The sequence below is a fragment of the Bos indicus x Bos taurus genome, chromosome 5 (assembly GCF_003369695.1).
Source record: "Bos indicus x Bos taurus breed Angus x Brahman F1 hybrid chromosome 5, Bos_hybrid_MaternalHap_v2.0, whole genome shotgun sequence".
Taxonomy (NCBI): Eukaryota; Metazoa; Chordata; class Mammalia; order Artiodactyla; family Bovidae; genus Bos; species Bos indicus x Bos taurus.
Genome location: NC_040080.1, coordinates 73,589,484 through 73,604,650, shown reverse-complemented (window position 1 = coordinate 73,604,650; position 15,167 = coordinate 73,589,484). Strand labels below are relative to the sequence as shown.

The window sequence follows — 15,167 nt, the reverse complement described above, 5'->3', positions numbered from 1 at the left end:
TTTTTATATTTTATATATAGTAGTGCGCATCTATTAATTTCGTACTCCAATTTATCCCTTCCCCCTTTCTCTTTGGTAACCATAACTTTGTTTTCTATGTCTGTGAGTCTGTTTCTCTGTTGTAAATAAGTTCATTTGTATCATATTGCTTGGATTCAACATATAAATGATATCATATAATATTTGTCTTTCTCTGTCTGACTGACTTCCCTTAGTATCATATTCTCCAGGTCTGTCCCCATGTTACTGAAATAAGGCATTCTTTAAAAGGCCCCAGGAAAAAAAATAAAAATAAAAAAATAAAAAATTAAAATAAAATAAAATAAAAGGCCCCAGGAAAAATTCCTAGAAGGGAAAAGAGGATAGGAAACCAGCATGCTTTCCTTTGCACAGTAGTGACTGATAGTACGTTAGCACAGTAGCATGGATTTGTTTATCAGATTTGTCAGTTGTGAGTTAGAAAGCAGAGCTCACAATTGAGACAGGTGTAGTCTGGAGATGGTAGAGAGGAGGTGAGGTCTGTGTTTTGAAGTGACAATATGGAAGTCTCCAGGGATAAAAGAATAGTGATGGAAAAGTGGATGCTGAGAAAGGTCAGAATTTCAAAAGTTAGGGGCAGCCTCAGAGTAGAATTTCTTTCAGGCTGCTCTGAATATGACTAGGAAGAATAAAACACTAGTTATTGAAATTGTGAAATGAGTTTAAAATAGAACTAATGAACAAAATGATAGTCTTGTCAATGTTTCACTAGTAGCATGTCGACTGTACTTTGTTGAAGTACAAGTTCAATGGTGTTGCTGGTTTGATAAAATTCACTTTGTTTGGGGGCTGAAAAGATCAGCTATGATCCTGAGAGGATGCCATCATGTCGTTTCACGCAGGGGTAGTTCTGTTTTCATTCTAGCTTCAGTTTAGTTTTCTGATTTGCTGTTTCTGGCTTCATTTGGATTATCATGTAATAATGCTCATTTAATAACAGTGAACTGAGAGGGGTTGTTTTGAAACATCTTTATCTTCTTTATACTTTTCTCTTTTTGCAAGGATCGCATGGAGGAGATATTTCTCTCACACACAACAGTCCCAACAGACTGATTTGCAATTTGCTACTTCTCATTAGACTTCAAGGTGGCTGTAGACAGTCCCATTTTTTGGTGTTCACCTAGTCTATTGTTCCTTCAGAAACTAAAACACTTCCTTTGTCTGCCGTTTAATCATCTATAAGCATTTCCAGAGTAAAGGCCCTTTCTGAAGTCCTCTAGGGCTGACTGCAAATACAGGGCTTGGGTAGCTTCTAAGTCAAGCTCTGGGACTTCTTGCTCCTTCACTTCCAGAAAGCAGGCTGGTATTTCTTCTTGGAAGCTGAACTGCCTCATGGTTTCTAGGAGGAAGCTATTGTCATTCTGAGCTAAGTGCAGTTATGTCTACCCCCGCCTTCATTTCCAGTCGCACTGTTTCTTAAAGCTTAGGCTACTTTGTGGGTGGGCAAAAGGAAGGGCTGATTTTCATTCAGGGCATAAATAAAAAGCAGGAGGCAACCCAGTCACCAAGCACAAGAAGGAAAATCACGTCATAAATCTCGGAAGTTATTTTCCATTTACATAACCAGTAGCAAATATCACTTGCAGGGCTTAAATAATGTAAATATAAACTAGGAGCGACTCTATCCATGGATCTTAATGAAACATCGTATATAATAAGTATGGAATAAAAAGGCTCATTGAACAGATTTTTAAAAGTCAAAGAGAATATAAACAAATGCTCATACATGCATAATACATATGTGTCAGGCACTTTGCATTCAACGCTGAGACTAAAATTTTCGGGTTGTAAAAATAAAGAAGCTTACAAATCGCTAAGGGGCATTTTTTTTTTTTTTAAATGTCTTTTGGTACATAAGACAGAAACTGATCTGAGGTTGGTGTTCCTGGGGATTGCAGTAGATTGGCTGGTCTGGACCCCACAGCTAGCACAGAGACGGATGCTGCTTAGTGATAAATTAAAGGAGAGCTAGATTTGCCTTCACAAAATGCCTTGTTCAATGCTAGGATTCACTGTAATTATGATATGATCTATTTGTTTCATTCTGGATGTTCACTCCCTGCTACTTTGAAGTAGGTGAGTGAGCATTACTGGGTATTTCTTACACATGAGAATAGGAAAATTCTAGAAAACTCAAACTGTTTGTAAATGGCTAGGCTGGCAGAAGAGAAAATGAAACCCAAACTTCTCAAATACAATTTTTTGGCTTATTGACTATAGAATTGCTGATAGATATTCCAATTCCAGAGTAACTGGAAAAAAAATTTTATCTTCAACCATTTGCTTTCATCATTGTTTTTTAAAATAGTATTTACTAATATTTCCCTATTTAAAATGTAATATTGCCCTTTAGAAAAAAAATGTATAAAAAGAGAATAAAATTCACAGATTAATGCTAATATCTAGAGAGAACATATTTTGACACAGCTAGTCTCCTCTAAAAAAGCTAGATTTACACTATATGTAAGTATTATTTTTCATTAATGTAGTAGGCCACACCTATTATATTATAAGGACTTCTATTTTATGTACTATTAAGAAACAAGAGAAATTGCTGATAAAATGACGCAATGCTTAACGATTTAGGATTATTATTTTATACTTGTTGAAAAAATCCTCTACACATAGGTTTCTTTCAAATATTTTGATCTTATATAAATAAAAATAAGTGAAATTGATTGGCTAGGTATTCTAAAACTTTTTAATATTCAAACACCAACTCATGATTCACCCTGTGATTCAGACTTTTTAATATTTGTATTTTTTTACACCGTTATCTTCTGTTTCTGCTAGCCTATTGGTGATGCAGCATTTTTTGAAACTGTTCTAGAACATGCCTTTAAGTTGGTATCCCCTAGCTGTAAGTTTTAATATACACGTACAAGCAATGAAACTTTAAGAAACACAATGACCTTAGATATGTAAAAATACAAAAAACTATGCATCTTAGAGGGCTTTCCTGTTGGCTCAATGATAAAGAATCTGCCTGCCAATGCAGGAGACACAAGAGACATGGGTTTAATCCCTGGGTTTGGAAGATTCCCTGGAGTATGAAGTGGCAACCCACTCCAGTATTCTTGCCAGGAAAATTCCATGGACAGAGGGGCTTCCCAGGCTACAGTCCATGAGGTTACAGAGTTAGACATGAATGAGCAACTGAGCACACACATGCCTCTTAGAATCTATAAAATATGGTATATGCACCTTCTTTTTTGCTGAACTTTGTATCATTAGAACTTATTGCTACCTTTTAAATTAATGATCTTTTAAAAAAATTAATGATATTTAAGAGCTATATAGCATTCAATATAATTTATGTAAACAATTTCCTATTATTGCACATTCAGGACCTCTCCGATTTTTTTTGCCATCATAAATTAAAATATGATAAACATCTTTGAGTGTAAACCTTTGTCCACATCTTTGATAATTTCCTTAAGACAGAGTTCTAAGTTTGCCTAACTAGGCAAAATGATATGCAGTTTCCACTTCCTATACATTGTCAAATTGCTTTCTAAAATGACTTTCTAAAATGTAATCAACTTGTACACTAACTACTAGACTATGCAGGCACACAGCGTTTGCTAACCACTGCTATTCTCTATTCACCAGCAGTATGTACAAGTTAAAGCTTGCCTCTTAATCAACCTACTCTTTCCTTACATTTCTTTTATTTTTACTTATCACCTGCCAGCATGATAAATAATTTCTTTCTCGTTTTGGTATTTACTCCTTTCCTCAGTTCAGTTCAGTCATTCAGACATGTCCAACTCTTTGCGACCCCATGGACTGAAGCACACCAGGCTTCCCTGTCCATCATCAACTCCCGGAGCTAGCTCAAACTCATGTCCATCGTGTCAGTGATGCCATCCAACCATCTCATCCTCTGTCATCCCCTTCTCCTCCTGCCTTTACTCTTTCCCAGCATCAAGGTCTTTTCCAATGAGTCAATTCTTCACATCAGGTGGCCAAAGTATTGGAGCTTCAGCTTCAGCATCAGTCTTTCCAATGAATATTCAGGAATGATTTCCTTTAGAATGATTTCCTTTGGATCTCCATGCAGTCCAAGGGACTCTCAAGAGTTTTCTCCAACGCCACAGTTCAGAAGCATCAATTCTTTGGCGTTCAGATTTCTTTATGGTCCAACTCTCACTCCTTTCCTAAATCCATGAATTTTAACCAAGAGAGTTCTTAGTTATCACTTAGCCAAATTATACTAGATGTAGCTAGCTATCTTTTTTTTTTTTGCTAGCTACCTTAATTTTCCCTCTGCAGTTTCCTTAATCACCTCACTGCTCTAATTTTTTAGATACTCAGGGGGCTAAACCTGAATTTATTATTAGAAGATTTTTGTCATGAAGGTAGGACGAATCTATTTAATTTTCTTGATGAAATGCTTATTTATGTCTAGTCCTCCATTAGATTACATATGTTGGCTTTTTTCATAATAATAGTAAAAATGATAAAAAGTCATTACTCTCCATTCTGACCTAAAAGATTTCTTCTAGAAATATTGTCAAGCCTTGTTGAAATAAGTAAAATTTCCATTACTAGCACATTTACGGTCCAGGTCTTCATGATCATTGGAGACTTATTTAGGAAATGAAAGCTATTTTTAATATTCATCTTTTCAGCAAGCATCCATTGGGTGCACATTACGAGGTGCAGTATTTGATGTTTGCAGTAATGCCAAGAAGAATAAGCCACATTTCTCACCCTATAATGATAATAATAATAATAACAATGGAAATTCATTTCTTCCTTTATGCCAAGTACTGGTCTAAATGCTTGACATGCACTAACTCATTTAATCCATCCAACAACAGTATGAGATTGGTTTTATTATTATCTTTATTTTATAGATAAGGAAACAAAGACAGGGAGAAGAAAGTAATTACCAAGAACCACACAGATGGATTTGAACCTGGACTACTTTACTCCAGAATTAACTTGCCTAACATATACTTCCCTATAAAAACTTAGAGTACAATAAGATAGATTAGACTTACACAACATAACTTGCAAGTAAACACTATTACCAGGAAAATATGATAATACAAGGGGGTTGGGAACTTAGAGAAATCAAGATCCAAAGAAGAAGTAGAATATGAATGGACCTTGAAAGATACAAACAATATTGCTTTGAATTGAAATGAAAGTGCATAGTTACATGGTGGGTGGAAAGATAATAAACTCTAGGGCCCAATACCCCTGGGTTCAAATTATGTCCACAGCACATACTAGTTGTAAGGCAACTTCTCTTAATCTCAGAAACGCAAACTCTTTTAGTTCTAATGAGCAAAGATATAAAAGTTTGGAAGCAGATGATATGTTTAGCGAATGGAAGTGATGCAAAGAAGAGAGGGCTACCGGGGGCAGTTCAAGAAAGGAAGGAGGGGAGGGAGGGAAGAAAGGAAAGGAGAAAGGAAGGAAGGAAGGTAGGGCAAGCATATGTGGGGAGCAGTTGTGGCTGAAGACAAACTGAAATAGATATGAAGAATTGTTGGAAGACTTGAGACAGCAGAAAGAAAGTAGGTCATTTTACTCAAAGCGAAGCCACAAAGGTGGTAGCAGTATTATTTGGAGCAAGGAGAGGCTGAAGAAGTAAACGTGAAGGAGACTATGGGGATTGTCCAGTTGAGCGATAATAGTGGCAAGAATCAGGGCAATGTTTATGGAAAGGAAGGAGAGAGATCCAAGAATAATTTCAAAGGTAGATTTGAAAGAACTTGTTAACCAACTAGGGATTTGGGACGGAGTCAAATATTCCTCTGGTTTTCGCCCTACGGGCCTGAAGTGATGATCATGCCTTTTTTTCAGAGAGAAATTGGAATTAGTTTAGGAGTGAATCAGAACTGCAAACTTGGGTGTCAGCAGAATGGATGACTTTGTGAAAAGTTTGAATGCGAAGGGAAAGAGAAGATGGGAGTTTCAGTGTCATAATCCTAAAGCTAATTTAGGAAAAAGAATCTCTTTTGAATCAGTGCTTTTCTTTAGCAAAACCAAAAGTTAATTCTATTATGGAGTCTTCCTCTCATTCTTTTCAGGGAACTTTATTCTCTTTTTTGGATTAGACATTCCTGTGAGAACTTGATAGGAACTATAGATGTTATTGTATCCCCAAGTGTGTATGTGCCTGTGTGGCAAGGAGGTGTGGGAGGATGGAATCATAAACATACATACAAAAATTTACATACCATTTCAGAGAGTTCTTCTACTCTTTGAAGCTGAGCCCACAAATCTCAAGAGTTTGCTTTCCATAACTTCTTTTTTAACCAATGTATTCCTATTTTTCCAACTATAATTAACTACATTTTAAGTGCTGTGCTAAGTGTCTAAGTATCAGCTCATTTAATCCTCACCATCACATTGCCATATAGGTATTACATTTCAAACATGCAGGAACACAAAGGTTAAATAAATTGCCCTGAGTTACGGAGAAGGCAATGGCAACCCACTCCAGTACTCTTGCCTGGAAACTCCCATGGACAGAGGAGCCTGGTAGGCTGCAGTCCATGGGGTCGCTAAGAGTCGGACACGACTGAGTGACTTCACTTTCACTTTTCACTTTCAGGTATTGGAGAAGGAAATGGCAACCCACTCCAGTGTTCTTGCCTGGAGAATCCCAGGGACGGGGGAGCCTGGTGGGCTGCTGTCTATGGGGTCGAACAGAGTTGTACACGACTGAAGCGACTTAGCAGCAGCAGCAGCATAGAGCTATTATGTGGTAGAGGCAAGAGTTGAACCTAGATCTCTGTATTAGGTTTCTCCAGAGAAACAGAATCGTAGGGGGTATGTGTGTGTCTGTGTGTATATGTAAGTATGTGGGTATGTGTGTGTGTTTTTGTGTCTGTGTGTATGTATGTGTGTCTCTGTGTGTATATCCCTGTATGTTTGTGTTTATAAAGAGACTTAGTCTAAGGAAGTGGCTTATGTACTTAGGGAAGGTGACAAGTCCCAAGACGTGCAGTCAGCAAGTCGGTGACCCAGCAGAGCTGATGCTATAGTTCTAGTCCGAGTCCAAAGGCCTGAGGACCAGAAGAACCAATGATGCAATTCCTGTCCAAAGACTGGGAGGCTTGAGATTCAGATAGAGGTGAAGTTTCAGTCTGAGTCCAAGGACAGGAAAAATCTGAGGTCCTACTTCAAAGAATGTCAGGTGGGAGGGAATTCTCTCTTACTCTGGGGATGGTCAGCCTTTTTGTCTATTTCAGGCCTTCAGCTGATTAGCTGAGGGCCATCTGCTTTACTCAGTCCATGGATTTAAACACTAACCTCATCCAAAACACACTCACAGACATACCTGAAATAATGTTTGACCAAATATCTGGGCATCCAGTAGTCTAGTCAAGGTGACACATAAGATTAACGACTAATAGTTCCAACCGCTGAGACCCATAAGTGTTAGTTGCTCAGTTGTGGCCAACTCTTTGCAACCCTATGGACTGCAGCCCACCAGGCTCCTGTGTCCATGAGATTTTCCAGGCAAAGATACTGGAGTGGGTTGCCATTTCCTTCTCCAGGGGATCTTCCCAACCCAGGGATTGAACCCCAGTCTCCCGTACTGCAGGTAGATTCTTTACCGACTGAGCTACAAGGGAAGCCCATACTGTCATTTAAAAATACATTCTAAAGTTTTTTGTGAATGAACTTTGATTTGGCTTTCACATGTGCCTTACTTAAATTACTCATGTTAGAGCTGCTGCTTCTTGCCCATTTCCCCTTTCCCCATAACGTTCTCCTAATTGAAGATTTTATAGTAATATCCACCTGGATTCATTCTGTTTGCTTTCTGCCCTGTTTTTTTCCCTAGGAAGATAAACTAGCCAAGGAATCTTCCTCTTTCATTTTAAACGTTCAAAGAGGGTTTTGCAGCTAAAAGTGAGTTAACAACATCTAAAAGAATCCTCGGTACCTACTAGGAGTGCATAGCAGGTGTTAAAAGAGTTTTCACATTCACTGCATGCAATAGAAAAGAATCGCTGCATTCTGGTAGCAGTATCGAAACGTTCAGGTGGCTGTTTAGCATGCAGCGTTTGTGTTCGTAAAAGTCAATGCACGATTAAAAAAATATATTGTGGCCATTTTTAGGCCCTGGAGCCAATCCAGAATAACAGCTGGGGTTTTACATCTCCTGGGGGACTCCTCAAACTCATGAAATTCAGTCCCAAGAAGTCGTAACACTCTGTTAGTGTGAAAGGCCCTGTGAGCAGGAGACTGGAAGCTCAATTGTCAGAGTACAAAGGAAACAGAAGGGCAGCTGTGTACTCTCTGCATCACACACATTTCCAAATTTCTTTAATGAACTGAGCGCATCCACATAAGCTTGAAATAGTGATTAAGCAGTCAAATTAAAGCCTTTGGCTTACAGGTTGTGTTTCTTTTCTACCAGGTGAGGGAGGCACTAGTAGTGGGAGAACACGTCTCTTCTTCACTTTACTTTGAAAATTGTAAACAGAAAAATAGATCAACTGAGGCCATGTTTAGGAGTGTGTCTTATGGACTGTGCATTCAACTGTGTACCAGTCAAGGTAAAACAATTAATTTAAATTAACCTTTGATTTCTGTAAACACAGACTGCAAAGCTATTGAAAGTGCATAGAAAACTTGGAAGAAATTATGTTCAGAAAAGGAGCATAAATTCTTAATTTAAGTGAGCTGATGTCTAGAAACAGGCAATGCAGTTGTACTGGGTTGGCCAAAAGGTTCGTTCATGTTTTTCCACAGTATCGTACAGAAAAACCCAAATGAACTTTATGGCCAATTCAAAGTTGTAGTTGAAGTCTGACTTTCAAATTTAGAAAAGAAGAAAAATAATATATCTTATGTCCTGCTGCTGCTGTTAAGTCACTTCAGTCGTGTCTGACTCTGTGCGACTCCATAGACGGCAGTCCACCAGGCTCTGCCGTCCCTGGGATTCTCCAGGCAAGAAAGTAACACATGAACACAAACAATTGTAATGGAGGGTGGTTTCTGATAAATATCATGCTGCTGCTACTGCTAAGTCGCTTTAGTCGTGTCCGACTCTGTGCGACCCCATAGATTGCAGCCCACCAGGCTCCCCCATCCCTGGGATTCTCCAGGCAAGAACACTGGAGTGGGTTGCCATTTCCTTCTCCAATGCATGAAAGTGAAAAGTGAAAGTGAAGTCGCTCAGTCGTGTCCAACTCTTAGCGACCCCATGGACTGCAGCCTACCAGGCTCCTCTGTCCACGGGATTTTCCAGGCGAGAGTACTGGAGTGGGTTGCCATTGCCTTCTCCAATCTTATGTCCTACTGGTTGGTGGATATCTCTTCCATAAAGGTCCCAATAGGACTGCAACTTCCTTGGAGTAGGTTTTTAAATATAATGCTTTGAATATGATGTGGCTTTGGGCAATGGAACAAAATATATCAGCCTCAAGTCTTAAATGATTTAGTTTTTTTTTTTTGGTTTGAAATTACCAAGTGATTTCAAAGTGTCAAGGCCTATTTTCCCTAGATAACATGCTGAAGGTAGCCCAAGTGAGGTTAAATGCCATTATCATCTACCATCATTGACTGAGACATTACCATCACTGGCTCTGGAGATGCAAAGAGAAAAGACCTATTTCCCCCTGCAGAGCTTAGAGCCCAACTGATGACTTAGATGTACATACAAAGATGATACAAGGCACTGGATATTACTGAATATGAGTTGAGACAATAAGTACTTTGAGGTTGGGGAAGATAGGAATCCATTCTTAAAGAGCTTCTTTGCCAGTCTCAGTTGTATAATCTGTGAAGTAATATGTATGAATTTGATCTTCCATTACTAAACATCAATTTCCTCTTATATCTCTGGCTTTTAGCTCAGAGTCTAACACATGGTAGGAGTTTTGTCTACCTCAATTAAAATACTATTATTTTAACAGTTGTGAGCTGGAACTCTCTAGCAACTGTAATCTATCACTCATCTTGGCAGGATAACCGTACCACTGATTGCAATATAAGAATATGGTTTAGTCCCTACCTTATTGAGTATGTCTTCTGGAATTATGCTTGTTAGAGCAACCACATACATATAAAATGCTATGTAACATGCAATTAAAACAAAAAGCAAGCATGCCAATGCTGTAGTCATTTCTATGTCGTCAAAGCCTAAGTCTTTGCCTGTGTACAGACCTGCAGTTCTGGTTAGGGCTTTCCCTTTTGTTGTTTAGCTGCTAAGTCATGTCCAACTCTTTGTGACCCCGTGGACTATTGCCCAGCAGGCTCCTCTGTCCACGGGATTTTTCAGGCAAGCATAGCGGAGTGGGTTGCCATTTCCTTCTCCATTGTCCCTTTGGGATAATCCATGACAAATGCTGTTCTTTACATAAGACTGCTGAGACTCGATCTTGAAATAAGAGTAGGACAAGAGGAAACTACCCAAGGAATCTTGTTAATTTCAGGATGGAGAGTCGGTCATTTAAGGGTGACAGGTGCAACATTCATATTGATTTTCTGGATTTTACTTCTCAAAGAGTCTGGAAGGAAGATTTGAGCAGCTCAGACAGGATTTCTACTGATAACCCCAGGGATGGTTTGACTCTGGTCTTCTTTAGCCCTTCAATTCCATTACTCACTGAGGTGCCTGGGCCTGGGCCTCTCCTTTGTTTAGGAGTGACAGCCACTTGTCTTTGGCAGCTTGGCAGTTCTGTAATGACAGACAGCCACCCAGCCAAGGGGGCAGCAGCAGGAGCAAACATCCCAGCTTGATAAGACTGCTTATGCAGCCGCAGGGGAAAAAAGATTCTATCTTTCTGTCTTTTGTGGTTATTACCTTCCTCTGGCTGTATTATTATGTCTCCGAGGAGAGAGAGAGAGAGAAGTCTGTCGAGAGCCAACGTCCTCAATTTGGGAGGACAAACTGCAGTTCCTTCAGAGGCCAAAATAAACTGCTCGGCAGAAAGAGTCCTAGTAGTGCAGTGGTTGGTCTCTGACAACTACAAACCGGTAGTTATTGCCTCAGGGGCCCCGAATTCTTCAGTCCCCATCAGACACTCAGGAGGTGAAGACTTAGGTGTTATCTAGCCAGAACCCCAGCCTCGGGGCAGATGGATGTCCTAACCCTGCAGGACAGACAATTGCCAAGTGGCATCAGAAAGACTGTCAGAAGCCCCTCCTAGCACTGTTCTTTTGAAATCACAAGCCAGCGCCCCCAAGTCCGGGCGGAATCTTCCAGGCTCTATCGAAAAGCTGCCCCCTCCCCCCTAATTCATTCTTGCACGGATATTCTATGAGCCTATGACAAGGGGAAGAAACTAATCATAAAACCTGTTCATAAAATCCTTCTGATACTTAAAGACTGCGATTAAATCTCCCGGCTTCATTTAAAACAAAGGAGGTTCTCTATTCACACCCTTCCCACCCCAGCAGGAAATGTATTCCGGGCCCGGCGCTGACCATCCGAAAGTTGAGATTTCTCTTAGTCGAGGGCAAAGTTAGCGAATCTGTAGCTGAAAAGTCTCAACTTGGGGGAGGGGGCGACAGCACGGGCGGGGGGAGAGCGGCGGGAGGAGGGACTAGAGGGAGAGACACTGCCCCCTACTTCAGCGAGGTCGTCGCCCGAGCCGGTGGAGCCGCCGGTTTGGGTTTTGGGAGGAGGAGCGGCGTGGGCTCGGCAGCCTCGGCTGGGCGTCAGCTCGGTACCTTGCAGGCCGGCCGCCCGGGGCGCGGAGGGTGTGAGCGCGCGCGCCCTCTTCGTGCCCGCTCGCCTCGCGCGCGTCTCGGGGGAGGCTCCGCCGCCAGGCGCCCGGGGAGCTTGCAGCCTCAGTCCTGCCGCCCGCGGAGCTTTGTGCAGCGGCGGCGGCGACGGCGGCTCCGAATCCCACCTGCTGGCGGCGGAGAGACAAGGAAGGGGAAGAAGGAGGAGGAGGAGGGGACAGAGGCGACAGCGCGAGCCCACTCCCTCCGCCCGCGCCCAACCCCCGGGGGCTCTGCAGTCCCTGCGCTCGGCCTGCACGCGCCCCCGCCCCCGGCCCGGCCTCCCGGCCACACCGCGGCCACCGCGGCTGCAGCCCCTTCTGCCCGGCCCGGCCCGCCCGGCCCGGCCACCGCCACCCGGAGCCGCCGGCGAGTTTGCGGCGAGCGCGGGGCGCGCGGCGCCGCCTCGATGCGCCCGGGAGCCGCCTCGGTGCCCCAGCCCTACTGAACAGTCCCGAGAGCGCCGCGGCCAGCCCGGGAGGGCGAGCGGGGAGGCGCGGGGTGACTCGGCCGGCCCGGGAGACGGAGAACGAGCGGGCGAGGAGGAGCGAGCCGGAGAGCAAGCCCCGGGAGCAGACACCATGCCGGGGTGGAAGAAGAATATCCCCATCTGCTTGCAGGCGGAAGAGCAGGAGAGAGGTGAGCGGGGCGATCGGGCCAGGAGGGCCGGGGAGGGGGTCTGGGCCGGGGGCCGCCCCGGTGCCTCCCTCTCCCCGGGCTCCCTCCCTCCTGTCCGCGGAGGACGGGGGAGGGGCGCCGCGCCCTCGTGGGCCGCGGGCGAGTCCGGGCGGCGGCTTGCGAACTCTATAGGTTTTTTATGGGGAGGGGGGAGGGTGTGGAGTGGAGAGGGTAGGGGGAAGAGGGAAGAAAGAGGTGCTGCAACAGGGAACTTTTCGGTTGTGCAAAGATTTTCTTTCTGGAGAGGACTTGTGAGGACCTGGAGAGCGTCTCCTGGGCCCGCTCGCACGTGGAGCCCCGGGCGGCCGTCTGTGAGCTGGGTGCTGAGGAGGGACGGGGGCGGTCCTGCGGTGCTTGAAGTGACTTCTCAAACTTTCCTCCTCGCTGCCGCGACCGCCTCGGCGGTGTCCCGGCCTATGGCTGGGCTTTGATGGTACTGCCAAGCCCAAAGTTGCTGGGGAATTCAGCAAGGAGAGGAAGAAGAGCTTGGGGGCGAAAAGTGGGCGCTGCCGCATGTCTCCGCAGGGGAAGGGCGAGAGGGGGAAAGCTGCCCCCGGAGGCTGAGGGTCCGGGGCTGGGAGTGATGCCTCGGAAATGAGAGTTATGCCCCAGCGCAATCCCCGCTGTCAAGTTCATACCGCAGGACTGCGGGCTTTTCATAATTGCTGTCTATTTTCTTCGTAAAAAGCGGCTCTCCGTGCCAGGTGGCCTGGAGACCTTTTGTGCTTCAGCCTGACCAGTGTACTGGGCACGTTGCTTTTAAGTGGCTTGCGGCGGAGGAAAGTTGAAGGCCTTTGACCACCTTTAAGGCTCGGTTCTGTTGAGGTCATTTCACAGTGTTTGGATTGTGCGGAGGTCGGCTGGGGAGTTCAGCTCGGTAACCTGGATATGATGTACTGAGTGCACCAGAATTTCCTCTAGCCCCCGGCGGCTAGAGAGGTGTGCGCCGCGGCTGTGTTAGCGTCCAGCGGGAGGATGGCTGGCATGGTCCACAGGCTTTATTCCTCGGCTCCTCTCACCCTGGCCTGCAGTGCTTCGAGGAAAATGCTTTAGGATTGGAAGGGTTTCAGGATGCCGGGTCCGCAAGGGCTGTGCAGCCGTCAGTGCTGAGGTTAAATGAAGCTGCTTGGGTGCGTGGGCGGGGAGAGCAGGTGGGAGTTGCGATCTGGTGAGTGGAGAAGGCAGAGTGGTCAGTGGAGCTGAAGCCAGCTGAGTGATGAGTGGGCATGGAGGGTGGTTTGGTTATTGGTCATGCCAAAAGTTTCAAGCTTTGGAAATAATGCCTACTACTGAAGAACGAATGTACGCTTTTCAGTTTTTCTCTAGGTGGCACAACCTGTCTTTGGTTTATATCCTGTTTAATGACTCAGGGAATTCATCCCTTTTTAACCACTTCCTTATTCGAGATTAGAGATGCATTCATTTTCCAGCACACATTCTGGTGACCGAATTTAGTGTTCATCCACTCAAAAAGACACCCCTGCTATAGAAACACCTCTGCTTTTTCCCTTCGTGGATAGTATCTTAAAAGGTGCAAATAGTAGTACCAACAATTTATAACCAGCTAAAAAGCACTAATGAAAGCCTTCTGTCAGGCATGGAGTCCCTGGGCTCTGAACCAAAAGTCAGGGCACTTGGTGTTAAATGTATCTGGCAGTGCTGCCAGCAAGGTTTATCAGAATGCTGAAATGGGTAGATTTTTGGATTGTGACAAAATGTACCTGTATGTCTTTTAGAAATAAACTTTGGAAGATGATCACCTTGTCTGCTGGATGGAGATAAGACTGAATTTCCTCCAGAACATAACAATGGAAGTCAGACTGGATATTCTGCCTTATCTTCTCCAGTAGGAGAAAACAGGGACCATTTGTTACTTGGTGTCTTTTTTCACTTGAAATGTTTCTTACTTCTTGCTTATATTATGCGATGCTTTTCTAATTAGTATTGTTTTTGTTTGGTTGTGGCATTTCTTTTTGAGGTCCTGCTTCATTGGAAATGTACACATATGTGTGTTTTGTTTCTTTTAAAATCTCCCACCTGATGTTTGTGTTTCAGTTGTGTGTGTGTGCATGGGTGTGTGTGTGTGTGTATTTGAATGAGCTGAGCTGCCTACATGATTTCTAATGCAAATGTCAGAGGACGTTGCTTGAGATGATCATATCCTTTTGAAAGAATTTTATTGTAAAATAATGAGCAGTTTTCTATTCGAATTTGAAATCAGATTTTATTTAGCTTTTTTCTTTTTAAGTGATTCAAACAGTGTTGAATTAGGTTCTTGTCAAATATAAACAGAAATATTAAACTGTCAGGTTGCTTTGGAAAGTAATGAGCGTGGAGGAAACAAATACATTTAAAATTTTGTCTGAGAATAACATTGACTAAAAAGTCGATTTCTAGAATCTTTTAAATTCTAAGGTTAGTTGTGCTCATAGAACCATTGTTCATTCCTCATTTCCCCGGCCCCCAACTCCAATTTACATTTAAACATTCTAAAATCCATTATGGAGACTACTCTAGCATAACATTTTTTTCCTGTAGATTTTATTTAGCTAAATCTCTTTCTGCAACTTAATGCAAATTAATACAGGCTGCTGGCTTCTTTAAGGACCACATACTTGAACATGTATTTTTTAGCATTATTCTTGAAAAAAATGCTAATCTCAATTCAAAGATTTAGGGAAACTGCCTCTTGGTATTGTCACATACAAAGAGAGGTTTGGCCAATCTCTTTAATTTCAAGCCAT

The 15,167-nt window shown here is 43.1% G+C and overlaps 1 protein-coding gene across 2 annotated transcripts in view; it reads left to right on the top strand.

The window, feature by feature from the left end:
- The first annotated feature begins 12,110 nt into the window (after window positions 1-12,110).
- Window positions 12,111-15,167, top strand: part of GRIP1 (glutamate receptor interacting protein 1) — a 755,940-nt gene continuing 752,883 nt past the window's right edge. For both annotated transcript variants that reach the window (XM_027542472.1, XM_027542468.1), the window contains exon 1: window positions 12,111-12,384. In XM_027542472.1, coding sequence (XP_027398273.1) covers window positions 12,327-12,384 — 58 coding nt within the window. In that variant the 5' untranslated portion in view covers window positions 12,111-12,326. The remainder of the gene's footprint in view (window positions 12,385-15,167) is intronic.